Raw genomic sequence first — 27,977 nt, forward strand, 5'->3', positions numbered from 1 at the left:
AAGACAGCGGTTCGCCCACCGGTTGTCCAACAGGACCCCTGCAAGCTCTGCCTCTAGGCCCCCTGGTCCTCTTCTCGGCCTCGGAAGAACGGCAGCAGTTCATTGGTGAGGGCGTGGCGCTTCTCCCGCCAGCGGAAATGGGTGGGGGGCTGACTGGGCCCCTGCTCGTACTCAAAGTGGGGGCTGAGCTCAAAGGCCAGGGCCGATTTCACCAGCCCCACGCCACCCGCCTTTTTTGGGCCAGGGTGGTAGACGCGCCCGTTCTCAGGGAGCATCAGCAGCTTCTCGGGCTGGAAGGGCACAGTCAGTCTGTCCGCCCCACCGCAGTACGACAGGAGCTCCTCGCCGGAGGCGCCCGGCAAGAGGTGGGTGAAGACGATGGGCCGGTCATCGCAGCGGACGTAGTTGTGCTCTGGGCCGCAGGGAGAGAGGAAGGGGAAGGCATCCTCGTAGCGCCCGCTCTGGTTCACCTTGAGTTGCTTGAAGAAGAACGCCAGGAACTGCTTATCTGGAGAAGGGAGAGAAAGGCAAGTCTGATGCCTGCGTTTCTTGCAACGGACACCTGGCATCAGCACACCCTGTGGCCTGCCAGGAACTCAGACCCCCTTGCCTAGATTCCTCCTCTGCCACCCACCCATTGCTCTCTTTGCTCTCTTTCCCCCCTGTGCTTCCCCAGCTGAATGTCTTGCCCAGTGCCACCAGGAAAGGCATGCAGATGGTGCCTGGTGGGGCAGCGTTTGTGGCGGCCACAGAGGTGGCCCTTCCAGAGGGACGTGCTGGAGGGGAAAGGGCTTGCTGGCAGTTTGGGTACCCATCAGCAAAAGTGGTGGAGAGGGCTTGCAAACAGGTGGGGGGGGGGCGCGCAGGCTGGGAGGGCATGAGTGTGGGTGGCCAGGAAGGGAAGCACAAGCAAGGGGCCTTGGGGTGGGCTGAGCAGGGGAGGGGGGCCCCCGGGCACTCTCTGGGCTGGTGGTCTGAGAATCATGGCTGAAGGAAGGTTTTAACCACTACACCATGCTGGAGAGCCAGTGTGGTGTAGTGGTGAAGAGCAGTGGTTTGGAGCAATGGACTCTGATCTGGAGAACCGGGTTTGATTCCTCACTCCTCCGCATGAGCGGCGGAGGCTAATCTGGTAAACCGGATTTGATTCCCCACTCCTCCACATGAGTGGCGGACGCTAATCTGGTGAACCGGGTTGGTTTCCCCACTCCTACACATGAAGCCAGCTTGGGATAGTCACAACTCTCTCAGCCCCACCTACCTCACAGGGTGTCTGTTGTGGGGAAGGGGAGGGGAAGGTGATTGTAAGCCGGTTTGATTCTTCCTTGAGTGGTAGAGAAAGTCGGCATATAAAAACCAATTCTTCTTTTAGACTGGGGTGGGGGAAAGAAGGGCATTCCCACAGAATGGAGGCCCTCATGGTAAAGCTTCTTCCTCATCCTCCTGAATATGGGGCTGATGCTACTTGGTATCTGGCTCTGGTTGCTAGGCAAGTACAGATCCCGAAAACAGAGCCAGAATGCTCAAGTAACCTGGCCAGAATGAAAGAAGCTGCCTTAGCCAGAGGCAGCCTGCCAGCCTCCAGAGCCCGTGACCCATCTGCCCCTGCCTCTCTGAATTCACAGCCTCGCAGCTAGAGCTCTTTTGGCTCAAAATGGCGAGAGTCAGATCAGAGCAACTTTCTGCTCCGGCATGCAGCCCTGGCTGCCCTCTCAGGGCAGGCCTTCCGTGCGGCAGGGGGCCTCCTGACCCTCAGCGAACAGTTCAGCGCTCTGCTTGGCCAGTTGATGGTTCCCTGCAACCATTACAGAGGCAGAAATCAGAGGAAAAGAGAGCGCGGCACCTTTTCAGCCACCCTTCAGGTAGCTCCTTTGACGAAAGAGCAAGTTCCTGGCAGGTACCTACCTGTCGTTTCTCCCCCTCCTCCCCCCGCCCATGTGGCTCTTCTCTCTGTCGGCTAATGGGCCGTTTTATTCCACAGCTTGTGCCTCATCTCTGCTAGCGAGGCACTTAACGGCCTCCTTTTGGGGGAAAAACAAGGGAGAAAAAACGGTATTCTAAGTGCCGCAGTCCATCATTTCTTGTGAAGTTCAACAGAAGGAAGGAAGACTCGCCAGCTGTGCTGCCGGCTCCCGGCTTCTTGGCAAAGAAGAAGAGTTGGTTTTTATATGCCGACTTTCTCTACCTTTAAGGAGTCTCAAAGCGGCTTACAATCACCTTCCCTTCCCCTCCCCACAACTGACACCCTGTGAGGTAGGTGGGGCAGAGAGAGCTGTGACTAGCCCAAGGTCACCCAGCTGGCTTCATTTGGAGGAGCGGGAAAACCAACCCAGTTCACCAGATTAGCCTCCGCCACTCATGTTGGGGAATGGGGAATCAAACCCATTAGAATTGTTCCTGGGCCAGTCTCCTTCCACCTATGAGTCAAGCAGCTTATTTCAGCAAACCAATGCCACCGTTTGCGCATTCCCCAGACAGCCGTTGTAGTTTCTGTGTTTATTTTAATACCCCAATTTACTCTTCCTTTAAGAAGCGTCAAACTGGCTTACAATTGCCTTCCCTTCCTCACATCAGACACTTTGTGAGGTAGGTGGGGCTGAGAGAGTTCAGCGAGAACTGTGACTGGCCCAAGGTCACCCAGCAGGCTTCATATGTAGGGGTGGGGAAACCAACCCGGTTCTCCAGATTAGAGTCCTCCGCTCCGAACCACTACACCATGCTGGTTCGGTCCCAAGGTGGGACCTGAATCCAAAGGGGTGCTTACTGGCGAAGAGAGCTCTGAGCACAGGAAACCTGGCTGCATGGCTTGTGCCCAGGTTGCCAGGAGGGCCTGGAGTCTGAGGATAACGCTGGTGGAGGCACCCAGTTTACCAGATACGCCAAATGGCTGAGACCTGTCTGAACTGGAGATGAGAAAGTATGGGCATGTCATTTATGTGGTTATGAGGGGGAGTTTTGCAACAAGGAGTTTTGCAACAAGGACCTCCTCTGGAGCGTGTCTAGAGGAGGGTGACCAGAATGGTCAGAGGTCTGGAATCCACGCCCTATGAGGAGAGACTTAGGGAGTTGGGTTTGTTTAGTTTGGAGAAGAGAAAGTTGAGGGGAGACATGATAGCCATGTTTAAATACTTGATGTCATATTGATGAGGGAACTAGCTTGTTCTCGGTTGCTCCAGAGATTAGGACATGGAGTAATGGATTCAAACTAAGAGAAAAGCAATTCCACCTAAACATTAGGAAGAACTTTCTGACGGTGAGGGCTGTTCGACGGTGGAATGCGCTGCCTGGGTGTGTGTGTGTTGTGGAGTCCCCGTCTTTGGAGGTCTTGAAGCAGAGGCTGGATGGCCATCTGTCGGGAGCGCTTTGATTGTGGGATCCTGCATGGCAGGGGGTTGGACTGGATGGCCCTTGTGGTCTCTTCCAACCTTGTGAACCACCTGCTCCTTGTAAATCAATCCACGCAGTCTGGATTACAATCCAGCATGTCATAAAGGGGAGGGGAAAAGAGATACGGTTCCCCTAAAACAGGGGTCCCCATTGGCGCCATGGCGTCCACCGACACCTTTCCTGGTGCCCGCCAAGTGTTTTTAGAAAGTGGGTGGGGGCCAGGTGGGGCTCCCGCCTAGCAAGGCTTCTGATCGGGTGCGCAGATTTTTAAAAACATCGCTTTGGCAGCAGCTTCCACCACAGCACGAGGATCTTCTCTGCCGGGCTGAAGGCAGCTGTGTGTATGCGAGAGAATATTTCAAAACAATATGTTCATTTTAAAAGGCATCCTGTCAAGCTGAGCTTCTGCGAGAAATGTTGAAGAGTTACAACTAGAGTTATGCCTGACTTCACTCCGACATTTGTAGCGGGCTCCACCTCTTGCGGTGGCCAGCGGGTGGCTGGCTCCGCCTCCTGCTGCAGCCATTTTGTGGTTGCGCCCACCACCCCCTGTCGGCATTCCAAAGGGGCTCACGAGCTCAGAAAGGATGGGGAACCCTGTTCTAAAAGATGCTGGCGGAGTAGGGTAGCTACAAGTGGTCCAGGCAACCCTGAGCTGCACAGAAAACTAAAAGCCCTCCCCAGGGGGCAAGTGTGCGTAGCTAGGGTTTCCAAACTACAACAGAGGAAAGGTCTACTAATAGAATCATAGATTTGGAAGGGACCACCAGGGTCATCTAGTCCAACCCCCTGCTAATGCAGGAAATTCACAACTACCTCCCCCCCCCACACCCAGTGACCCCCTACTCCAGTGGTTCCCAACCTTTTTTTGACCAGGGACCACTAGGACTTTTTTGTTCGGTGCAGGGACCCAAGGTTCAAAATAAAAATTCCGAGAATTTGAAAATAAACGTTAATCATAACTGTTAGTTAAACATTAAACTTTGAATAATAATAATAATAATAATAATAATAATAATATTTGAATAAATTTTTATAATAGAGAACTTTTAATTGAAAATATTAATTTATTATGGGTTTATAACTTTGTTTCGCAGACCTTAATTTAGTTCTCGCGGACCCCTGGGGATCCATAAACCCCTAGTTTATCCATAAACCAGTGCCCTACTCCATTACCAGAAGGTGGCCAAGGTGCCCTCCCTCTCCTGAACTGCCCAAGGTAATAGAATCAGCATTGCTGACAGATGGCCATCTAGCCTCTGCTTAACAACCTCCAGGGAAGGAGAGCTCACCACCTCCCGAGGAAGCCTGTTCTACTGAGGAACCACTCGAACTGTTAGAAAACTCTTCCTAATGTTTAGCCAGATTTCTTTTGATTTTATTTCATAGATTTATTCATAGCTATGCAGCTTCTATTGAGGGCTCTTCATGGCTATTAGTAAAAATGGATATGAGTCATGATGCATACCTGTTCTCTCTAGTATCAAGAGGAGCATGCCTACTATATGAGGTGCTGTGGAACACAAGCAGGACAATGCTGCTGCAGTCGTCTAGTTTGTGGGCTTCCTAGAAGCACCTGGTTGGCCATTGTGTGAATGGACTGCTGGATTTGATGGGCCACACGGACCTCAAGGGGATAGCGGGTAGCCACAGAAGGCAAAATGTGGTCAGTTGCTGGAGCCTTCAGTGGACATAAGACCATAAGAAAAGCCCTGCTGGATCAGACCAAGGCCTCTAGGAAGACCACAAACAAGACGATTACAGTAGCATTATCCTGCCTGTTCCAAGGCATCTAATATATTAGGCATGCTCCTCTGATCCTGGACATAATAGGTATGCATCAAGACTAGTATCCATTTTTAATAGTAGCCATGGATAGCCCTCTCCTCCATGAACATGCCCACTCCCCTCTTAAAGCCTTCTAAGTTGGCAGACATCACCACATCCTGGGCAGGGAGTTCCACAATTTAACAACTTGATCAGTACCATAAGAACATCAGAAGAGCCCTGCTGGATCAGACTAGTGGTCCATCTAGGCCAGCATCCCATCTCTCCCAGTGGCCAGCTAGTTCCTCTGGAGGGCAAAGAGGACGGGGCCTTCCCCTGACGTTGCCTCCTGGCACTGGTAGTCAGAGATTTACTGCCTCTGAACAGGGAGGTTCCCTTTAGTCACCCATGGCCCGTAGCCATGGACAGACCTCGTGAAAAATATCTTGCAGATTGGCATAATTTCTTTCGAGCTATGCAGTTTCAATTTCCATGCCACGTCGTCTTGATTTGCTTCTTTTGGTGCTAGGCCCGTGCCACTGGGGCCCAGAGTCCCCCCCTCCCCCCCCCGCAGTATTTACAAATCTGCGAAGGCGTGAGCTGGCGTAGGAGTCGTAAACTCAAGTTATTAATAGCACAGCTGCAGCAGTGTAATTGGGGAGAGGAAATTAAGATGCACGAGGCACCGGGTTTGCTTCCGCCGGGAGCGGTGCTGACTCTAAAGCGGTTTTGGAGGAGATACCTGTGAGGTAAGGGAGAAGGGGAAGGACGCTGCTGGTAAAAGGTTGCTCCCAAGTCTATTACGTCAGGCAAAACCTCCACGGAAGGTTGTGCAGGCGGGAAACAAAACCCCAGCCTTCGGAATACAGTGAAATCATTCCAGTTGAAGCACGGCTTTGTGGACGTTTGCCAGTCTATTTATTGATTTTCATTTGTTTGAACTTGGAATATTATTTGTTTCATTTTTGGAAATATTTTAAAAAAGGAGAGCCAGCATGGTGTAGTGGTTAACAGCGGTGGTTTGGAGTGGTGGGCTCTGATCTAGAGAACCGGGTTTGATTCCCCACTCCGCCACATGAGCTGCGGAGGCTAATCTGGTGAACTGGATTTGTTTCCCCACTCCTACACACGAAGCCAGCTGGGTGACCTTGAGCTAGTCACAGCTCTCTCAGCCCCACCTACCTCACAGGGTGTCTGTTGTGGGGAGGGGAAGGGAAGGTGATTGTAAGCCGGTTTGAGTCTCCCTTAAGTGGTGGAGAAAATCAGCATACAAAACCCAACACTTCTCCTTTTTCTTGGGAGGGGAAGGGAAGGTGATTGTAAGCTGGTTTGATTCTTCCTTAAGTGGTGGAGAAAATCGGCATACAAAACCCAAATCTTCTTCTTCTTCTGTGAATCAGAAGGCAGAGGAGCAGGATACAAGCAGATGGTGGCTAAAGCCAGGAAAATGTCTGCTAGTTAGAAACATGGGTCGGCACTCCCCATTTTCATTTTAAGAAGAAGTTGATGCGCGAGACTTAAAGGGAACAGACTCACCAGGAGTCAGTCGCCCACAGCAAATCTTGACCAGACGCCCTTCCAAATTGTTCTGAGCAAGACAAACTGCTTGTGGCAATCTCCCTTCCTGGCACGGGGCCAGGGCTGTCACAGGATGCATCAGAGTCAAGAGGGATGGAGGTGGCACACGGCAGCCTCCCACCACAGCACGGCCAGGATGCAATGACAACATCCCTCTGCAGTGCCATTTGGACGGGCTGTTGATGCATGCGGCTTTGTAAGTCGGGCGCGTGCCAGCAAGCGGGCAATGTGCAGACGGCCCAGAGACTGACACACCGCCGACTGGCAGAACTTTCCCAAGGTGTACCAGACAATCAGAGCCAGAATACACAACCTCACCGGCTGCTCCAGACCTTAAAGAATTCTAAAGGGCTGTGGCTCAGTGGTAGAGCCTCTGCTTGGCATTCAGAAGGTCCCAGGTTCAATTCCCAGCATCTCCTGTAGGCAAGTAGGTGATGTGAAAGACCTCTGCCTGAGACCCTGAAGAGCCGCTGCCAGTCTGAGTAGACAATACGGACTTTGATGGCCAAGGGTCTGATTCAGTATAAGGCAGCTTCATGCGTTCGTGTGTTCAAAGCATGAAATGATCCTTCCATTAAATACAAACTGTCAACACAAGGAGGAACCAAACAACTCTGGAACCCACCGATTCTGGCAGAACCTGTCTGATACCGTAGCAAGGTGGCTTTCACATTGTGTTGAAGCTGGAAGTTGAGTCCAGCTCCCCACATATGAAGCTGCCTTATACTGAAACACCATAGGTCCATCAAGGTCACTGTTGTCTACTCAGACTAGGAATGGCTCTCCAGGGTCTCATGCTGAAGACTTTCACATCACCTACCACCTGGTCCTTTTAGCTGTAGATGCCAGAGATTGAACCCAGGACCTTCTGCATGCCAAGCAGATGCTCTATCATTGAGCCATGGCCCCTCCTGTAACCCCATGATGCAAAGGGCAGTCTTGCAACATCAACCTCTCTCCCCAGTCCAGAATCCTCAGGGAGATCAATGGCAATCGGGCACCGCATGAACATATGGGCAGAATGTCGACTTAAACTGCCAATGTGTTTTCTGGTCACCATGGAAAGGGCTGGTCCTTCAAGTGTCGAGGGCCAGGGTATTTAAAGCGCACCGTCTCCCACACAGACCCGCCCATCAGCTAAGAGCTGCAGCTGAGGTCTTGTTACGCATGCCCTCACTTGTCCAGGTGAGGAGGCTGGAAATGAGAGATGGGTATGCATGGTATGCCCTGTGGCGCAGAGTGGTAAGCTGCAGTACTGCAGTCAAAAGCTCTGCCCACGACCTGAGTTTGATCCCGACGGAAGTCGCTTTCAGGTAGCCGGCTCAAGGTTGACTCAGCCTTCCATCCTTCCGAGGTCGGTAAAATGAGTACCCAGCTTGCTGGGGGTAAAGGGAAGATGACTGGGGAAGGCACTGGCAAACCACCCGGTAAACAAAGTCTGCCTAGAAAAAGTCGGGATATGACGTCACCCCATGGGTCAGGAATGACCCGGTGCTTGCACAGGGGACCTTTACCTTTATGCATGGTATAGAGAGAGTGGACAGGGAGAGGCTTTTCTCCCTCTCTCATCATACTAGAACGTGGGGTCATCTGCTGAAGCTGGAGGATGACATATTCAAAACAGATAAAAGGATTTCTTCACACAACGCAGAGTTAAATTGTGGAACTCCCTGCCCCAGGATGTGGTGATGGCTGCCAACTTGCAAGGCTTTAGGAGGGGAGTGGACATGTTCATGGAGGAGAGGGCTACCCCATGGCTACTAGTCAAAATGAATACTAGTCATGATGCATACCTAACCTCTCCAGGATCAGAGGAGCATGCCTGTTATATGAGGTGCTGTGGAACACAGGCAGGATGGTGCTGCTGCAGTCATCTTGTTTGTGGGCTTCCTAGAGGCATCTGGTTGGCCACTGCATTAATGGACTACTGGACTTGATGGGCCGTGGTCTGATCCAGCAGGGCTTTTCTTATGTTCACCCTGAGGGTGGAATTCTCTCCCCTCATCAGTTTGCCTGGTGCTGCGTTTTAGGCACCAGTGTTTCGAATTTCCTGATATCCCTTTGATTCTAGAGCATAAGCAAACATCTTTCTAGCAAATCTCAGGAAGGCCCCACCTTCACACACCTGTCATTCCATAAAGCACATAAAACAGAATTATTCAGGTCAGAGTTTTTATAACAGTAACAGTAGAACGGAATGGTTCAGGAAGGTGATTTTATAACGAGAACAGGACCGTAGCCTGAGCTCTTGTGTGTGCTATATAATAGCTATCTGTTGCATGTATTATCCTGCTCTTATTGCATCCTTTAGACTTCTGTAATTCCGTTTTCTGCATCACATGAACACATGAAGCTGCCTTCTAATGAATTAGACCTTTGGTCCATCAAAGTCAGTAATGTCTACTCAGACCGGCAGCAGCTCTCCAGGATCTCAGGCGGAGGTCTTTCACATCACCTGCTTGCCTGGTCTCTTTGGCTGGAGATGCTGGGGATTGAACCTGGGACCTTCTGCATGCCAAGCATATGCTCTACCACTGAGCCACGGCCCCTGCCCTCATTTGACATATCATCTTGCACCAATAGCTATGTCACTACTCTTTTCTTGCTGAGTCTGCAAGCTGAGAGTTCAACTGCCGACGAACCTCGTTTGCTTAGAGCGACTTTCATCTTGGACAGTTAATTGAAACAGTCACAGAAAAGTTAAATTAATTGCTTTTCAATAATGGTCAAGAGTTGAGATTCGCCTTCTTATCTTGCTACATCAGATGTAACTCATATGCACATGCTGGTTGCCTTATGTGCACTTACGTTGATTATATCATATTTAGCTATGAACCAATTAGTTTAGATAATAACCACATGATTATGATAGAACAGAGTTAGAAAAAGATGACTGATATTTTTCTATAAATATGTACCCCTGTGACAAGCTAAGCAGATTTCTCTAGATGGAAGATAATTTGGGCTTTTAGATAATCCCTAAAAGCAGTAAAACAAAAAAGCTGAAACCTGGGGGGTTACCGCACTTGTATTCCCAGCAATGTATTAAGAGTTTGAAAATGTTATAAAAAATACTGTTCGCACTTTCTATGTATTCCCAGCAATGTATTAAGAGTTTGAAAACGTTATAAAAAATACTGTTCGCATTTTGTTTGGCCCCTTTAGCTGTGAAGACTTCCAACCATTTATAAGCCGTGGTATCCAAAAACCCTTTTAAAGTGATGTTTTTTATAACATTTTCAAACTCTTAATACATCGCTGGGAATACAAAGTGCGGTAACCCCCCTGATTTGCTTTTAAAACTATTACATGTTATAATATGATTAAGCAATGCTAGGAACTTTGATAATTTTAGCATTTAACCTCACAGTAATTGTAGGGTTAACTGTTTTGTGCCTGTAATTTTTTCTGGCTTGCTCAATAAAAGAAAATTCTTATCCCAATAAAAGATAAAAACTCCTACGGGTGTTCTGTCTGGTTTCCTGGTTAACAGTTCAAAGAACCAAACACCCCCCCTCCTTTTTGCCATTGTCACAGCTGACAATTATCTATTTAAATGGGATGTTATACCCCTCTGTAAGCCGCTCTGAGCCCAGTCTTGGCTGGGGAGAGTGGGGTAGCAAGTTGAAATAATAAATAAATAAATAAATAATTATGCCGGTCCCTGGTGGGGTATTCAAGGCAAGAGACATTCGGACGTGGTTTGCCATTGCCTGCCTCTGGGTCACGACCCTGACATTACTTGGAGGTCTCCCATCCAAATACTTGCCCAGGTCAACCCTGCTTAGCTTCTGAGATCTGACAAGATCAGGCTAGCCTGGGCCATCCAGGTCAGGGCATCAACCCCTTTGTTCTTTTGTATTATCAGAATTAAAGGTGTTAATCACTTTTAATGCAAAAACCCTAAAGAACTCTGCTGTGAGACAGTTTTGCACAGGCCAAGCCATTAGAATTGTTTAATGCAAATCCTCTAATAAACACACACACAAAAAATCTCGTTACAATGTCTGATTCTTTTTTGCTCTCTTACTGTTTTTTGTAACCCTAGACCTATTGCTGGGGGTAAAGGGAAGATGACTGGGGAAGGCACTGGCAAACCACCCTGTAAACAAAGTCTGCCTAGTAAACGTCGGGATGTGACGTCACCCCATGGGTCAGGAATGACCCGGTGTTTGCACAGGGGACTACCTTTACCTTTAGTCCTATTGTGTAGTTTATTAGATGTCTCATGCTATTTGACTACATTGACTGTGTAATCTGCCTTGAACCCCAGTGAAAAGGCAGACTATAAAGTAAGTAAGTAAAAAATAAAAAGAGCCTGTCTCCAATGGCAGTCATGTCCAATACCCCGGAGGAAGTGTAAATAAGCCCTCAGATCCCAGGCTGGGAGTAAAAATGACTTCTGGACACCCCAATGGGCTGCGATGGGGGGGTGGGGAAACCCTATGCCCGGCCTATGGAGATGCTCCAGTCCCCCAAACCAAGCTACCTCCCTTTCCCCAGCTTCTTGCAACTCATTTTTCTACATGCCATTTAATTTATATTATTTTTGTAAAGCAAAAAGCTTTTTTTAAAAAAACCCCACCCTTCTTAAATTTTCCCAGTTCCATCTAGTAACCAATAAGATTTCTAGTCCAGTGACTGGCGTGTATTAAAAAAGAGGGACAGAAATTGCTTCATATCCAGGCTGCTGACTGACGTACTCACCCGCCTCTTCAATGGGCTTTGGCCTCAAGTCGAAGGAAAAGGATTAAAAAAGCTAAATCCCATTTGCTGGCTAATGGGGAAAATATCACTGGAAGTTAAAGCCATTCCTCCAAGGCCACATGGAGTTGGCGATTGGCACACATCTCTCGCTACCTGCTGCCAGCACTTATGGAGGGGCTGTGGATTAGCAGAGACTTGTGTCTGGGGTCAGAGATGGACGGGCATGTGTTGGCAAACCCTGCTGCTAGGAGTGGTTGAGAACCATAAGAACATCAGGAGAGCCCTGTTGGATCAGACCAGTGGTCCATCCAGTCCAGCATCCCGTCTCACACAGTGGCCAACCATAGAATCATAGAGGTGGAAGGGACCACCAGGGTCATCTAGTCCAATCCCCTGCACAATGCAGGAAATTCACAACGACCTCCTCCCCAAACCCCCAGTGACCCCTACTACATGCCCAGAAGATGGCCAAGATGCCTTCCCTGACATCATCTGCCTAAGGTTACAGAATCAGCATTGCTGACAGATGGCCATCTAGCCTCTGCTTAAAAACCTCCAGGGAAGGAGAGCTCACCACCTCCCAAGGAAGGAGAGCTCACCACCTCCCGAGGAAGCCTGTTCCACTGAGGAACTGCTCTGTTAGAAAATTCTTCCTAATGTCTACACGGAAACTCTTTTGATTTAATTTGAACCCGTTGTTTCTGGTCCGACCTTCTGGGGCAACAGAAAACAACTCAGCACCATCCTCTCTCTATGACAGCCCTTCCAGTACTTGAAGATGGTTATCATATCCCCTCTCGATCTTCTCCTCTTCAGGCTAAACATACCCAGCTCCTTCAACCTTTCCTCATAGAACTTGGTATTCAGACCCCTCACTATCTTGGTTGCCCTCCTATGTACACGTTCCAGCTTGTCTACATCTTTCTTAAATTGTGGTGCCCAAAACTGAACACAGTACTCTAGGTGAGGTCTAACCAGAGCAGAGTAAAGCGATACCAGCACTTCGCATGATCTGGAGGGCATAGAGGCTGAAGCCTTCCCTGATGTTGCCTCCAGGCACTGGGGTTCAAATGCTGACTGCCTCTGAAAGTGGAGGTTCCCTTTAGTTCCCATGGCGAGCGGCCACTGATGGCCCTCTCCTCCATGAATCTGTCTAATCCCCCTTTAAAGCCATTTATGCCTGTGGCCATCACGGCATCCTCTGGCAGCGAATTGCACATTTTAATCACTCGCTGGGTAAACAAGTATTTCCTTTTTTTCCATCCTGAATCTACTGCCTGTCAGCTTCACTGGATGACCTCAAGTACTGGTATTTTGGGAGAGGGAGAAAAAAGTTCTCTCCGTCTACTCTCTCCACCCTGTGCATAATTTTGTAAACCTCTATCATGCCCGCTCCCAATTGTCTCTTTTCTAAACTGAAAAGTCAGCTTTTCCTCCTAGGGAAGGTGCTCTGAGCCCCCAATCATCTTGGTTATGACACATGAACAAGTGAACACACGAAGCTGCTTTATACTGAGTCAGACCCTTGGTCCATCAAAGTCAGTATTGTCTACTCAGACCGGCAGCAGCTTTCCAGGGTCTCAGGCAGGGGTCTTTCACATCACCTACCTGCCTATTCCCTGGAGATGCTGGGGATTGAACCTGGGACCTTCTGCATGCCAAGCAGATGTTCTACAAACTGAGTCACAGCCCCTCCACACAGCTCAGTGCTACCTCTGCTGAGGGGAAAAGAAGAGGGCTAGCGGGAGACCTTCCTGGCTTACCTGTGGCTGCCCCCCCCCCCAGCTCCCCGCTCAGCCTGGCCATGCTGCCATTTTACACACTGGGTTCCCCCCACCCAAAGCAGCTACTGCTTTAATGACTTGCCATAGGCCATGTCCGATGGAGAGTTGGCCTGGATTTTAATACCCTGATTAAAGATTACTGCTGCAGGTCTTAATACCGGCACACAGGAGGGGATGAGTGCACTTGCAGAAGAAGATAAAAGTGCCAAAGAGGGGATTTTAAGGATCATGCCATAGCTTAGCAGTATATCCTCAAATTCTCACTGGAGGTGGGGGGGGGGTTCATTTACACAACACTTCAGAGCTCAGCGGGCCCCTGTCTGCTTGGGAGTGCCGTCCACACCTTGTATAACCTGCGAGAAAAAGCTGCTTCCCAGGAACAAGACACATAGGCCAAAGTTAAGAACACAAGAAGAGCCCTGTCGAATCAGGCCAGTGAGGGTCCATCTAATCCAGCATCCTGTCTCACGCAGTGGCCAACCAGTTCCTCTGGAGGTCCAACAACGGTTCTGTTTTGTGGACTCCACCCCTGATTTGTTGAGCAGTTTGAACACGTGAACACAGGAAGCGCCTTGTACTGAATCAGACCCCCCTTGGTCCATCAAAGTCAGCACTGTCTACTCAGACTGGCAGCAGCTCTCCAGGGACTCAGGTAGAGGTCTTTCACATCAACTACCGGTATTTGCCTAATCCCTTTTAACTGGAGATGCCAGGGATTGAACCTGGGACCTTCTGCATGCCAAGCAGAGGCTCTACCACTGAGCCATGGCCCCTCCTCAATTCCATGATTAAGGGAGAAGCAGGAGGCAGGGCTGGCTCAAAATGGGTGATGCCTGTGGCGGAAAAGTCAAATACTCCCTCTTCTGCTACTTGAAAAAGATCACAATTCACCAGGAAGTGCTCCTGTGCCTCCGTGGAAACAAAGGCTCAAGCCAAAAGCTGTTGCTGAGAAGGCCGTTCCTGGCATTAAATGAAGAGACGGGCACACATTGGCACGGCTTGGTGCCAGGTAGGAAGGACAGAACCTACATGGCTTGAGACCGGGGTATCTGAAGGGCTGGCTTTTCAGTGGTGGCCCCATGATTATGGAACAACCTCCCCAGGGAGGTGCGCCTGGCTCCCTCACTTTCAATCTTTAGGAGGCACCTGAAGATGGCTTTATTTAGGACTGCATTTAATAAAAGCAGCCCAGAATTGTGATTTTAAATTTTTGGTTTTATGTATTTTTATGTACTTGTATTTTATGTATTTTATTTATATCGTAAGCTGCAAGCTCCGTAAGGAAGAAAGACAGCTAATAAATGTTTTAAATAAATAACTCGACAAACTTGCTGGTAGGCTGCATTCCACCTGGCATCCCTTGGCTAAGGTGCGAGCATCACATGAACACATGAAGCTGCCTTATACTGAATCAAGGTCCATCAAAGTCAGTATTGTCTACTCAGACCAGCAGCAGCTCTCCAGGGTCTCAGGCAGGGGTCCTTCACATCACCTACTTGCCCAGTCCCTTGAACTGGAGATGCTGGGGATTGAACCTGGGACCTTCTGCATGCCAAGCAGTTGCTCTACCACTGAGCCACAGCCCCTCCCAGGAGCATCCTTAACGCCATACCCCACAACTGCCATTTCCCATCCCTGCCCCCACGATGGTCTCCCTTGCCTGGTTTGCAGAAAGGAGCCTGCAGGTAGAGGCAGTCTGAGGCTGCAGAGCAGACATTACCTTTGAAGCAGGTGATGAAGTTCTTGACCTTGGCATCATCCAGGAAAAGCTGTAAAACACGGCAGGGCCGAGGGAAGGGAGAGAGAGAAAATAAGAAGGAGTGGGTGGTCCTCCTCCAGTGCCGCAGAAAAAAAAATAAAGGTCAAAAGGGAGGGGTGGGGAGTCCAGAAGACGTGCCTGGATGCAGTTTTATGATCTGCAAGCTCCTTCGTTCAACAGCTGCCAAAGACCAACCGCAATCCACACTGCCCCATTTAGCGTAGGATTGTTATATTCTGCCTTTCCATTAAAGCTATTCTCACATGAACACATGAAGCTGCCTTATACTGAACCAGACCCTTGGTCCATCAAAGTCAGTACTGTATACTCAGATTGGCAGCAGCTCTCCAGGGCCTCAGGCAGAAAAATGTCTTTCACATCACCTACTTGCCTAGTCCCTTTAACTGGAGATGCTGGGGATTGAACCTGGGACCTTCTGTGTGCCAAGAGCTATGGCCCTTCCCCAAAAACCAAGAGTACGCTGTACCTGGATTGAACACACATGAACACACATGAAGCTGCCTTATACTGAATCAGACCCTTGGTCCACCAAAGTCAGTATTGTCTACTCAGACTGGCAGCGGCTCTCCAGCATCTCTCAGGTAGAGGTCTTTCACATCCCTTACTTGCCTCGTCCCTTTAACTGGAGACACCGGGGATTGAACCTGGCACCTTCTGAATGCCAAGCAGATGCTCTACCACTGAGCCACAGCCCCTCCCCTAAGCAGAGCACAGCACCAAAGAAACAGACTCATACAGAAACTGACTCATACAGAATATGCCGCTCAGCCTTGCCCACTTTGACTGTCGCAGTTGCCGTCAGCAAATTTACGAGGAAGAATGACCCACCAAATGTGGTGAGAGCCAGCATGGTGTAGTTGTTAAGAGTTGTGGACTTTAATCTGGAGAACCGGGTTTGATTCCCCACTCCTCCACATGAGCAGCAGACACTAATCTGGAGAACTGGATTGGTTTCCCCACTCCTACACATGAAGCCAGCTGGGTAACCTTGGGCTAGTCACAGCTCTCTTAGAACTCTCTCAGTCCCACCTTCATCACAGGGTGTCTGTTGTGGGGAGGGGAAGGGGATTGTAAGCCGTTAGATTCTTCCTGAAGTGGTAGAGAAAGTTGGCATATAAAAATCAACTCTTCTTCTTCCTCCTCCTCTACGCAAGTTTTGGATCATGCTGCCAAGAGCCATGCACCAAGACCTGCATCACTTGACACCCGTTCTCTGCTCCAGTTCTCCCACTTCCCTAGACCGTTCTGCACTCTATAACACCTGCGCTCCTTCTTCGTACAAACAGGAGTTTCTGTTCATTCCAAACCACTAGGAAATGTCTTGGGACAGCCTTGGCAGTGGATTATATTGAAGTCTGCAGGGATTTTTTAGAGTAAGGGGTAATCATTGTGTCTTCAAAGTGTGGCTGAGCCACAGAGCTGGTTTTTGATGCTGAGATAAGCAAACCGTAAAAGATCACCTCTGAGAACCCACAGGATGCTACAGCCCATAGAAAGGCAGCTGGCACTGAGGATGAAATGTTTAAAGGGCAGAGGAGATGACCGACATCTTTAAAACCTAGGGCTTCTCTTTAAAAAAAAAAAACCCACAAAAAGAAAACAAAAACAGAAAGTAATCTAGCCTTTGGCTAGTGGATATCTGACAATCTGGAGGCCTCTGGGTTCATGTATCTAGAGAAATGCAGGCGGATGGCAAAGAGTCACTGGCAGAGGCTCCCCGCCCCCCCCCCCAGCTCAGTTTATCATAGAATCATAGAGTTGGAAGGGGCTGTGCAGGCCATCTAGTCCAACTCCTTGCTCAATGCAGGATCAGCCTAGAGCATCCCTGCCAAGTGCTTGTCCAGCTTCTGCTTAAGGACTGCCAGCAAGGGGGAGCTCACCCACCTCCCTAGGTAGCCGATTCCACTGTCCAACACTGTCCAACAACTGCCCCTTTCATGAAATGCTGCCCCTTTCTTGAAATGGATGCTGCTGTCCACCATCTTTTGCGTCCAGGGCCTGAGAACTGAGCCCATAAACTTAAAATGCCAAGCCAAGGGAAATGGGATGGAGATATTAGGGTTGCCAACCTCCAGGAAGGGGCTGGAGATCTCCCAGGATTACAACTGATCTCTAGCTGACTAAAATTTGTTTCCCTGGAGAAAATGCCTGCTTTGGAGGGTGGACTCTGGCATTATACCCTGCTGAGGTCCCTCCTCTCTCCCAAACGCCACTCTCCCCAGGCTCCAGCGTGGTGTAGTGGTTAAAAGTAGTGGTTTAGAGTGGTGGAGTCTGATCTGGAGAACTGGGTTCCATTCCCCACTCCTCCACATGAGTAACGGAGGCTAATCTGGTGAACCGGGTTGGTTTCCTCACTCCTCCACATGAAGCCAGCTGGGTGACCTTGGGCCAGTCACACTCTCTCAGCCCCACCTACTTCACAGGGTGTCTGTTGTGAGGAGAGGAAGGGAAGGTGATTGTAGGCTGGTTTGATTGTAAGCCGGTTTGATTCTTCCTTAAGTGGTGGAGAAAGTTAGCATATAAAAACCAACTCTTCTTCCACCCCGAAATCTTCAGGAATTTCCTAACCTGGAGTTGGCAATCCTAGGAGATAGGCATCTGGGAGGCAGGCATGGGATTTCGGGTGTGTGTTTGTGTGGGGGAAAGCTTCTTAACAGACTGTTCATTCGCAGGAACCTGCCCAGAGTGGAGCCCTCCGCAGCAGAGAGATCCGGCGTTCCCCGGGATTGTCGCTCTCCAGATCGGCCCCAAGTGCCAGGCCAGACAAACTCCTCTTTTAACACTAATTACAACCCTTAATCTCGCCCGTAATGATTAATTCAGCACTAATGCGATACGCCTTTAATGCAGCAGAGGCGAGAGGCGAGTGTGTGAATCGGCAGTTAATGCTAATGGATTAAAAAGAGGCCAGAACACCTCCGGGGCTTGGAGGAGAGCCAGGCATCGCTGCCGGAGCTCTCTGCCGATCAAAAACACCGCTCGTTTTAGATCCACCCCAGTAGTGGGTATTAGAACTGGGCTACAAAGCCCCTTGTGCCGGGTGTGTGTGTGTCCCACAACCAGGGCAATCGATCCCTGAGAAGAGTGTGGTTTGTCTTCCTCTGGCGCCTATGAGTTAGAGCAAAGGAGAAGCACAAACACGCACTGGCCATGGTGGGAATTTTTCCACCTCTCCTTAAGGTGCCTCTGTCCACCAGGCAGGCCGCTCTTCAAAGCCTTATATGGTTTGGGACCAATGTACCTGAAGGACCGCCTACTCCCTTATGAACCTGCCCAACCACTGCGGTCAACTTCGGAGGTCTTGCTTCGAGTGCCCCTGCCTTCTGGGATTGGGCAACCCAGGACAGGGCCTTCTTGGTCATGACACCACACCACAGCTCTGGAACTATTTCCCCATGGAAATTCGTCTGTCCCCTTCTGTTGCCATTTTCCACCTGTGGGCGAAGGCTTTTGTTTCACATGAACACATTAAACTGCCTTACACTGAATCAGACCTCCCTCAGTCCATCAAAGTCATGGTTGTCTACTTAGACTGGCAGCGGCTCTCCAGGGTCTCAGGTAGATGCCTTTCACATCCTTTCATTCTTCCTAGAGGCACCTGGTTGGCCACTGTGTGAACAGACTGCTGGACTTGATGGACCTTGGTCTGATCCAGCACGGCTTTCCTTATGTTTCTTATCACCTGCTCGTTTGGCATTCTCTCAGTGATCCTTCCTCCCTGACCAAGGTTTTAACTGCTGTTTTTCTGTTAATTGCTGTTTTCTGTTTATTCTGTTAATTGCTGTTTAATTGCTGTTTTTCTGTTTGCACAACGCCGGCAGCAAATTGTTCCTGAATGTGGGCACACGTGTCTCAGAGGGCATGGCTCGAAGGAACGTCACAATCCAGTTAGAGAACAGCAAGCACAATATTCTGAGTAGGGTTGCCAGGTCCCTCTTTGCCACCGGTGGGAGGTTTTTTGGGTGGAGCCTGAAGAGGGCGGTGTTTGGAGAGGGGAGGGACTTCAATGCCATAGAGTCCAATTGCCAAAGCAGTCATTTTCTCCAGGTGAACTGAACTGAACTGAACTCTATTGGCTAGAGATCAGTTGTAATAGCTAGTACCTAGAGGTTGGCAACACTAATTCTGAGCCTTCTCAGGCTGAGGGTGAAGCGGGCAGGTGGGGCCTCTGGAAGAAGATGGTGCCTCAGCCCAGGACTCGAGAGGCACTGGGAGAGACCAGATTCAAAGGCGTGCCGACAGGGCCTCCCTTCCTTCAGTACTAACAGATGGGTGAATGGAGGGAAATTCAGCAGAGGCCGCAGATACAGGTACCTCTGCATGACAAACTGCACCTGCCAATGACTCCGTGTGGGGCCACAGGAGAACATTTGTGGCTCAAGAAAGAAAGGAGCAAAGCCCTGCACCTGGTGCAGAGGCCCCCTCGGCCACCTTACGTTTGGGAACACTTTGCTTACCCAAGATGCAGTTCTTCAGATACTAAGAACATAAGAAAAGCCATGCTGCCCGGTCCAACTGGAGATGCTGGGGATTGAACCTGGGACCTTCTGCATGTCAAACAGATGCCCTACCACTGAGCCACAGCCCCTCCATGCAGGCTGCCTGGCTCTAAAACGACCATCTCAAAACATTCGCCTTTCTGAACAATGTGTTTTTACATCTAAAATGCCGCCGTTGAACTTGACACGCTTCGTCTCCCTGTTGCTCAGCTACTCGAATGACCCCGTCACGAGATACCAGCTTCCTCCTGAAGCTACATTACAGCCGGCTCATTGGAAAGAAGCCCTTACTCGGAGAGAGCGGCTAATTCCTGGCTGCAGCTTGGCTGCAGAAGCCTCTCATTTTCAACTAAAGGAACTGCCAGGCAACAAAGAGCTCTTGCCAGAGTTTCACAGCTCTCCTGAGAAACAAGACAGAGGGGCTGACCTTCTAAATCAAGCCGGTGGCAAGTGCATTCAGCAGGGCTCCTCAGAGGGGCACGGCGAAAGGGATGATCGTGTACAACGAAGAGCATCTGCTTCTCTAAGCGTGCGGACACAGCCCAGAATTTCATCATTTCTGTGATTAAAAAAAATCCTAGAAGACAGTTTAATTAGAGCGCTGATAGAGGAGCTAAGAGATTGAGCTATGAATCAAGGCTCCGGAGTGAACCCGGCACTCACTGGAGGCAGAGATAGCTTAAGACTCTACAACAGTCGAGTAAATAGAGAATGTGTACTGTATGTACTGTATATATCTATATACTTAACATATGTTTATATTTGTTAGATTTATCCTTTGCAATCTTTTGCTATTATTAAGCACTGCAATTTTAATTATATACAGTACTTATTCTACTTGATATCAACTAACTATGTATCTCTGTAATTTCCCCCTTTTTAAGCATTTTAATTGTATTTTGTACTTTTTTTACCTTCTACCAATTCAGTTATGTAACATCGCTTTGTTTGATGGTCTATGACTGCAAATAAAATGATTGATTGATTGGAGAAGTGGAGAGGTGCGCTTGGGGATTAGTATCTGATCGGTTTCAGGTAGCCGGCTCAAGGTTGACTCAGCCTTCCATCCTTCCAAGGTCGGTGAAATGAGTACCCAGCTTGCTGGGGGTAAAGGGAGGATGACTGGGGAAGGCACTGGCAAACCACCCCACAAACAAAGTCTGCCTTGGAAACGTCGGGATGTGACATCACCCCATGGGTCAGGAATGACCCAGTGCTTGCACAGGGGACCTTTACCTTTTTAAACAACAGGAAACAGAGAGCAGGAAAGACAGCAGGGCATAGTGGGTAGAATGTTGGGAGCGGGATCTGGGAGACCCGGGTTTGAATCTCCACTCTGACATGGAAGCCCTAACCTAAATCACAGGGTGGTTGTTATGAGCATAAAATGGGGGAGAATAATGGTATAAGAAGAGTTGATTTTTATATGCCGACTTTCTCTACCACTTAAGGAAGAATCAAACTGGCTTACAATCACCTTCCCTTCCCCTCCCCACAACAGACACCCTGTGAGGTAGGTGGGGCTGAGAGAGTGTGACTAGCCCAAGGTCACCCAGCTGGCTTCATATGTAGGATTGGGGACACAATTCCACCAGATTAGCCTCTGTCGCTCATGTGGAGGTGTGGGGAATCAAACCCGGTTCTCCAGATCAGAGTCCACCACTCCAAACCACCGCTCTTAACCACTACACCACGCTGGCTCCCCATCGGGGAGAAAAGTAAGTTATAAATATATATATAACTGGTGCAGTGGTTAGGAGCAGTGAACTCTGATCTGGAGAACTGGGTTCAATTCCCTCCTACTCCACATGAGTGGCGGACTCTAGTCTGGAGAACTAGGTTGGTTTCCCAACTCCTCCACATTAAGCCTGCTGGGTGACCCAGAGCTAGTCACAGTTCTTTCTGAACTCTCTCAGCCCCACCTACCTCACAAGGTGCCTGTTGTGTGTTTGGGGGGGGGGAAGGGAAGGCAACTGTAAGCCAGTCTGAGACTCAGTTGAGACAATCAGGGTATAAAAACCAACTCTTCTTCTAAATGAAGGCAGTTTCTACTATGGTGACAAGTAAGTACTGGGGCTTGTACTGAGTGAAACTAAAGCTATTTTAACTAGTTCATGAATTGTTGGAATCAGGGGTGGGCAGTGAAGCAACCAGATTTACAGATGACACTGAATTATTCAGGATGATGAAAACCAAGGCAGACTGTGAAGAACTCTGAAAGGTTCTCTCCAAAATGAACAAATGGGCAACAGCATAGAAAATTTGTGTGAAGCTAAGCACATTAAGGCAAACTGTTGTCACTTCACATATACACGGGCGAGGTCTGAACTGGCACTGACTGACAAAGAAAGGGATCTCTTGTACAGCTCTGGTTGTTGTGTGTCAAAAAATGGTTTTGTACATCTGGGAAATGTGCAAAAAAGGACAACCAAGAGGCTGCAGCACACCTGCCCTATGAGGAAAAACTGAAGAGCTTGCGGCCTTTTAGTTTATTTTAAAAAAGATAATTGGGGGAGTCCCTCAGAAAGTCCCCAGTTTGAAAAGTCCTCTGCCATGAACCCACTAGGTAGCATCTGGCAAACCACTCTTTCTCATCATCAGCCCCATTAACCTACACCCAACTTGCAATATACAGAATAATACAAAAAAGGTAAAGGTAGTCCCCTGTGCAAGAACCGGGTCATTCCCGACCCATGGGGTGACGTCACATCCTGATGTTTACTAGGCAGACTTTGTTTATGGGGTGGCTTGCCAGTGCCTTCCCCAGTCATCTTCCCTTTACCCCCAGCAAGCTGGTTACTCATTTTACCGACCTCGGAAGGATGGAAAACTGAGTCAACCTTGAATCGGCTACCTGAAACCGACTTCCATTGGGATCGAACTCAGGTCATGAGTAGAGCTTTTGACTGCAGTACTGCAGCTTACCACTCTGCACCAAGGGGATCCTACAGATATTCCTTTTATTATATTTTATTATTGCTACAGAATAATAAAACGGGAGCTTCATAAAACTAGGGTTGCCAAAACGCTGAGACAGCTTCTGGGATACATTCTTAGCAGGGCCTATGACTGAAATCTCACACCTGCCTGTCGGTTCAACCATTAGGTGGCTTCTTCTAAGACATCTGTGCATTCCTGCTTGTGCTAGCTGCTACACAACTAGACCTGGACCCTATGATCCCCTCATGCTTCTCTACAGCCTCTTTTCTTTCCTTCTCTGCGCTGCTTGCTTCCTTTGCAGCTAGCACTCCCATGTGTACAAAATCAAAATTTTTCCAGAAGCCCTTGTGTGAGCAGAAGTACTTGTGGCAGAGAAAGCAAAGGCTGCAACAGAAGGAAGCCACCACAGCCACCAGAGAGAAGCGCACAGGGAACAGTGTCACAGGGTCCAAGCCATAAATGGGGGATGATAGGCGATCTGGCACAAGCAACTCAGCTACATTTTACATTTAGCACACAGCTGATTTCCATTACATTATTTCGCTTTAGTGCTTAGTGTGGGGAACAGCCCTTGCCTTCAAAGCCATGGCCTGTGCAAGTGGCCCATCCATGTGCTGACTCACTGGACGGGAAGGGAGAGTGGGCATGAGTGCACTGGCCCTGCCCCCCTGCGAATGCCAAGTCCGTAGGTTGCAAACATGTGGAGGAAGTGCCCACGTGTATGCCCCCTTCCCATGATCAGCTATGCTGCTTTCCAAACACTGCTGGGGAGGGGCCATGGCTTAGTGGTAGAGCCTCTGCTTGGCATGCAGAAGGTCCCAGTTTCAATCCCCGGCATCTTCAGTTAATAGGACCAGGCAGTAGGTGATGGGGAAGACCTCTGCCTGAGACCCTGGAGAGCCGCTGTCAGTCTGATCAGGCAATACTGACTTTGATGGACTAAGGGTCTGATTCAGTATAAGGCAGCTTCATGTGATCACCAGCAGAGGGAGTGTGAATAGGCACTTGCTCTGTGAATTTGCACCATGCAGAAAACTTGGCCTTCATGTGGAGGCAGAGGGTGGGGCCAGCGTGGTCCTTCCTACTCTGGCTGGGTCACCTGCATAGGGCTGTTGTTCCCACGCATCGACAGATATCACATGGTACAATTGCTAGCATTCATACTGCTGTTCCATGGACATCAGCAGGGCTTCTCCAATGAGTCTCAGCCTGAGGCTGTTTCCACAAGGAGATAGTTTCAGATGGGAAGTGGTGTTATTTTGTAGTAGCAGAACAAAAATCGAGCCCAATAGCACCTTAGAAGTCAACAAAATTTTCCAGGATATAAAGTTTTGTGAGTCAAAGCTCACTTTGACTCACAAAAAGAAAAGAGTAGGAGTCCAGTAGCACCTTAAAGACTAACAAAATTTCTGGCAGGGTATGAGCTTTTGTGAGCCATGGCTCACTTCTTCAGATACAGCTAGAATGTGAGTCCATCTATCCTTAGTAAAGAAGAGTGAATTAGACATACAATGGCAATGTAAATATCAAAAGTAAATGACATTAGCAGGCGAGATTGGATTAGGTGTGATATGCACAGGGGTAGTAGGCATGGAGAAATCAGCATTGGTAATAAGACAGGAATCGCAGGTCTCTATTTAATCCAGGAGAATGCATAGTCTTGGGCTTCATTATTAGTTGCAATTCAGCAGTCTCTCTTTCTAATCTCTCCTTGAAATCCCTTTGTAAGAGAACTACTACTCTTAAATCAGCAACTGAATGTCCTGGAAGGTTAAAATGTTCCCCCACTGGCTTCTGTATACAAGAAAATGTGGACTATAAAGGTATTTTCAAAATACCATAAATATATACATAAACCCCAATCACAGGAGTCCAGTAGTCTTCCTGTCTTGAGGTAGAACTTCTTGTTCAGACATTCTTGAAATCCCTGGAAATATCGCGAAGACTTCTGCATCACTGTTTGTTCAACAACATTAGAAAACAAACAACTATTGCACAGATGCAGTGCAAAAATCAGAGTTGTCAATCTCCAAGCAGGGCATGGGGATCTCCCAGAATTACAGCTGGCCGCCAGGTTATAGAGATAAGTTCCCATGGAAAAAATGGCTGCTTGGAAGGGTGGAATCAATTGCATCATACTCCAATGAAGTTTCCCCCCTCCCCAAAGTCTCCAGAATCTCCCAACCCAGAGTTTATAACCCTAGCTGAAACATTTGAATCAAAAGAATCCCGGCTATTACAACTGATCTAACAGAGATCAGTTCCTCTGAAGAAAATGGACACTTTGGAAGGGGACTCTATGGCATTATAGCCCATTGGAAGTCCCGCCCTCCTCAGGCTCCCCCCCTCTCAAAATCTCTAGGTATTTTCCAACCTGAGCTGGCAATAAGGTTGCCAACCTCCAGGTAGTAGCTGGAGATCTCCAGCTATTACAACTGATCTCCAGCGGATAGAGGTCAGTTCCCCTGGAGAAGATGGCCGCTTTGGCAATTGGACTCTATGGCATTGAAGTCCCTCCCCTCCTCAAACCCCGCGTTCCTCAGGCTCTGCCCCCCAAACCTCCTGCCAGTTACAAAGAGGGACCTGGCAACCCTAGCTGGCAACCCTACCGGCTCCTGTTCAGCTGTAACTAGAACCTCAAAGCAAACACTGTCTTCAACATGCAAAACCAAGAAGTCAAAACCAGCTAGCTAGTTTGAACACATGAAGCTGCCTTATACGGAGTAAGACCCTGGGTCCATCAAAGTCAGCATTGTCTACTCAGACCGGCAGTGGCTCTCCAGGGTCTCAGGTAGAGGTCTTTCACATCACCTACTTGCCTAGTCCCTTGAACTGGAGATGCTGGGGATTGAACCTGGGGCCTTCTGCATGCCAAGCGGATGCTCTACCACTGAGCCACAACCCCTCTCCTTGTCTCCTTAGACTCAGGGTGGCTAAAAAAGAAACATGTTGCAATGCAATGCAACATTACGATCTATCAACAAGATAATACACAGGACCCCTCCCCAAATAATAATACACAGGACCCCTCCCCAATAATTCAGCAGGACCCCTCCCCAATTACCCACCAACAAATGCTCTTTGAAATAAGACTGCTTTACTAGCCCTCCTGAATGCCTTCCACGTACACTCTGGTAAACCATCCCAGAGGAACAGTCCCGCCACACAAATAGGCCACAGTGACTGCTGCTAAACACACCAACCAAGGAATGTAATGCATGAAATCATTATATGCTATGGGAAATGTATTGGAAATATATTCTTTGTACTCAATAAAGTATATCTGCACTCATGAACATGCTACACTCAGCATATTAGAGGTGGCTTATGTAGTTACACCAAGCACTTGCATATGTTACAGGCCTCAAGTATAAGAGGCCCACTGTTGCTCCTTAGTTAGAAGCTAATTAAAGAATCCATAGATGGTTTTAGCATGCTTGCGTAAGCTGGTTTTCCAGAGATAAGAACCAGCTAGGAACCCTCTTAAGTTAGCCTTGGCAGCAGCCAGGGTCCAAGATAAGAAGAACTGCAGTAATTTAGGATCAAATAGAAAAGCACCTGACCATGAGGGTCTTCACTGCTCATTAGTGAGAATGAAATCACCACTTCTATGTAACGCCTCCGATTCTCTAAAAGGGTACTCAAATCCTTAAATATCTGTTATTGGTCCTATGTATTGACGCCATGTATTACGTCTTTGCACCTCCCATTACCAAAGATTATATCCATGCTTGCACTCCTTTGATGTTTGTGTGAATTGTCCTGCGCATTTGGGCAATTTTCACCCGGTGTGTACATTGGGCCTAATAAACAAACTGCTTTGAACTATCAATCTCCCACTGTGTTATTGTCATTGGGAATTGATACAATAATACAGGCATATCAGGAAGAGCTGTCTCAAGGAGGGCCGGCCCTCAGGGAATTAACGATGACAGTAAATACTCAACCAGTCCAAGCTGACCCAGCGTTGGCGTTTCTTTGCTAGCTCTGCATGTCTACTTCCTTTCCATCCCTATTTATACAGCGCCTGCCCACAAAGAGCTGAAGGCGCCTGTAGTCCTCACAACCATCCCGTGAGGTAGGACGGGCGAAGAGCGTAGGTAGCCGAGGGTGACCCACCCGGGGAGATTCGTCGGGGGACCGGGCCGGCACCTCCCCAGCCCTACTCGTCTAAACACGACCGACCGCCGACCCTCTTGACAGCCCCCCACCCTGTGGGAAGTATAGAATCTCAGTTTATTTTGGTTCTTGTAGGTTATCCGGGCTGTGTGACCGTGGTCTTGGGATTATCTTTCCTGACGTTTCGAAACGTCAGGAAAGAAAATCCCAAGACCACGGTCACACAGCCCGGATAACCTACAAGAACCAATGAACTCTGACCGTGAAAGCCTTCGACAATATTCAGTTTATTTTGATTTAATACTTGTAGGCTGTGGTTACCCATATAGGCCAGTAGGGAACAGTATATCTTAACAAAAGTTTGCATTGGTGCTTGATACAAGATAGTACCAGAAAACAGGGCCTGAGCTAATGAGGAAGGGGAGCTCATGCTGTGTCGTGGGGCGTTTGTAGTCTACGAAAGATGACATCTGATCTAACAAAAGACTCTAGAAGTGTATAAATAACTCTCCATTTTGTAATTCCCAGTGGGTAGCCGTGTTAGTCTGTTTGCAGTAGTCAAAAAGGGCAAGAGTCCAGTGGCACCTTAAAGACTAACAAAAATATTTTCTGGTAGGGTAGGAGCTTTCGTGAGCCACAGCTCACTTCTTCAGATACAGCTAGAATGTGAATCCATCGGTCTTTAAGTAGAGGAACAGTATGTCAATGTGAATAGCAGGCTTGATGGGATTAGGTGTGATATGCAGAAGAGTCTGTGATGTCCAGGGGAGAGATGGGTGTGGAGAAATCAGCATTGGTAATGGGCCGTGAATGCAAGGTCTTTATTCAGCCCAGGTAAATGCATTGACTTTAGTTTGAATATCAACTGTAATTCAACTGTAATTCAGAGAAACTGCTGAATTACAGTTGATATTCAAACTAAAGTCAATGCATTTACCTGGGCTGAATAAAGACCTTGCATTCACGGCCCATTACCAATGCTGATTTCTCCACACCCATCTCTCCCCTGGACATCACAGACTCTTCTGCATATCACACCTAATCCCATCAAGCCTGCTATTCACATTTACATACTGTTCCTCTACTTAAAGACCGATGTGATTCACATTCTAGCTGTATCTGAAGAAGTGAGCTGTGGCTCACGAAAGCTCCTACCCTGCCAGAAAATATTTTTGTTAGTCTTTAAGGTGCTACTGGACTCTTGCCCTTTTGTGACTTCTCCATTTTGTATAATAATTCAGAGGTGCGGCCGCCCTACCTGCCCCTGGTGGTCGACGTAGTAGAAGTACTCGCGGGTGCGGGGCGAGGGGCTCTGGCCCTGCCGGTAGACGGGCCGCTCGGGCCCCCCGCGGCCCCCCGCCGACCGCAGCAGGAAGCCCAGCCCGCCTCTCAGCAGCCGCATCCCGGCTTCGGACC

At 48.8% G+C, this 27,977-nt stretch overlaps 1 protein-coding gene across 1 annotated transcript; it reads right to left on the reverse strand.

Annotated features, from left to right (window-relative positions):
• Nucleotides 1-53: 53 nt before the first annotated feature.
• On the reverse strand, nt 54-27,963 carry C8H8orf82 (chromosome 8 C8orf82 homolog). The gene is made up of 3 exons (XM_056854727.1): nt 27,820-27,963; nt 14,944-14,992; nt 54-508 (listed from the first exon to the last, which is right to left on the reverse strand). The coding sequence occupies exons 1-3, from the start codon at nt 27,961-27,963 to the stop codon at nt 54-56; spliced, it is 648 nt and encodes a 215-aa protein (XP_056710705.1).
• Between the last annotated feature and the right edge of the window lie 14 nt (nt 27,964-27,977).

Source organism: Euleptes europaea, chromosome 8 (assembly GCF_029931775.1).
Source record: "Euleptes europaea isolate rEulEur1 chromosome 8, rEulEur1.hap1, whole genome shotgun sequence".
Taxonomy (NCBI): domain Eukaryota; kingdom Metazoa; phylum Chordata; class Lepidosauria; order Squamata; family Sphaerodactylidae; genus Euleptes; species Euleptes europaea.

Excerpts from the sequence above, each read along its gene's own strand:
- C8H8orf82 (XM_056854727.1), bottom strand. The coding sequence starts at position 27,963 with ATGCGGCTGCTGAGAGGCGGGCTGGGCTTCCTGCTGCGGTCGGCGGGG. Across the intron at positions 14,993-27,819 it reads ACGTCGACCACCAGGGGCAG|CTTTTCCTGGATGATGCCAA; the intron begins GTAGGGCGGCCG and ends CGTGTTTTACAG. Across the intron at positions 509-14,943 it reads CTTCATCACCTGCTTCAAAG|ATAAGCAGTTCCTGGCGTTC; the intron begins GTAATGTCTGCT and ends TCCCTTCTCCAG.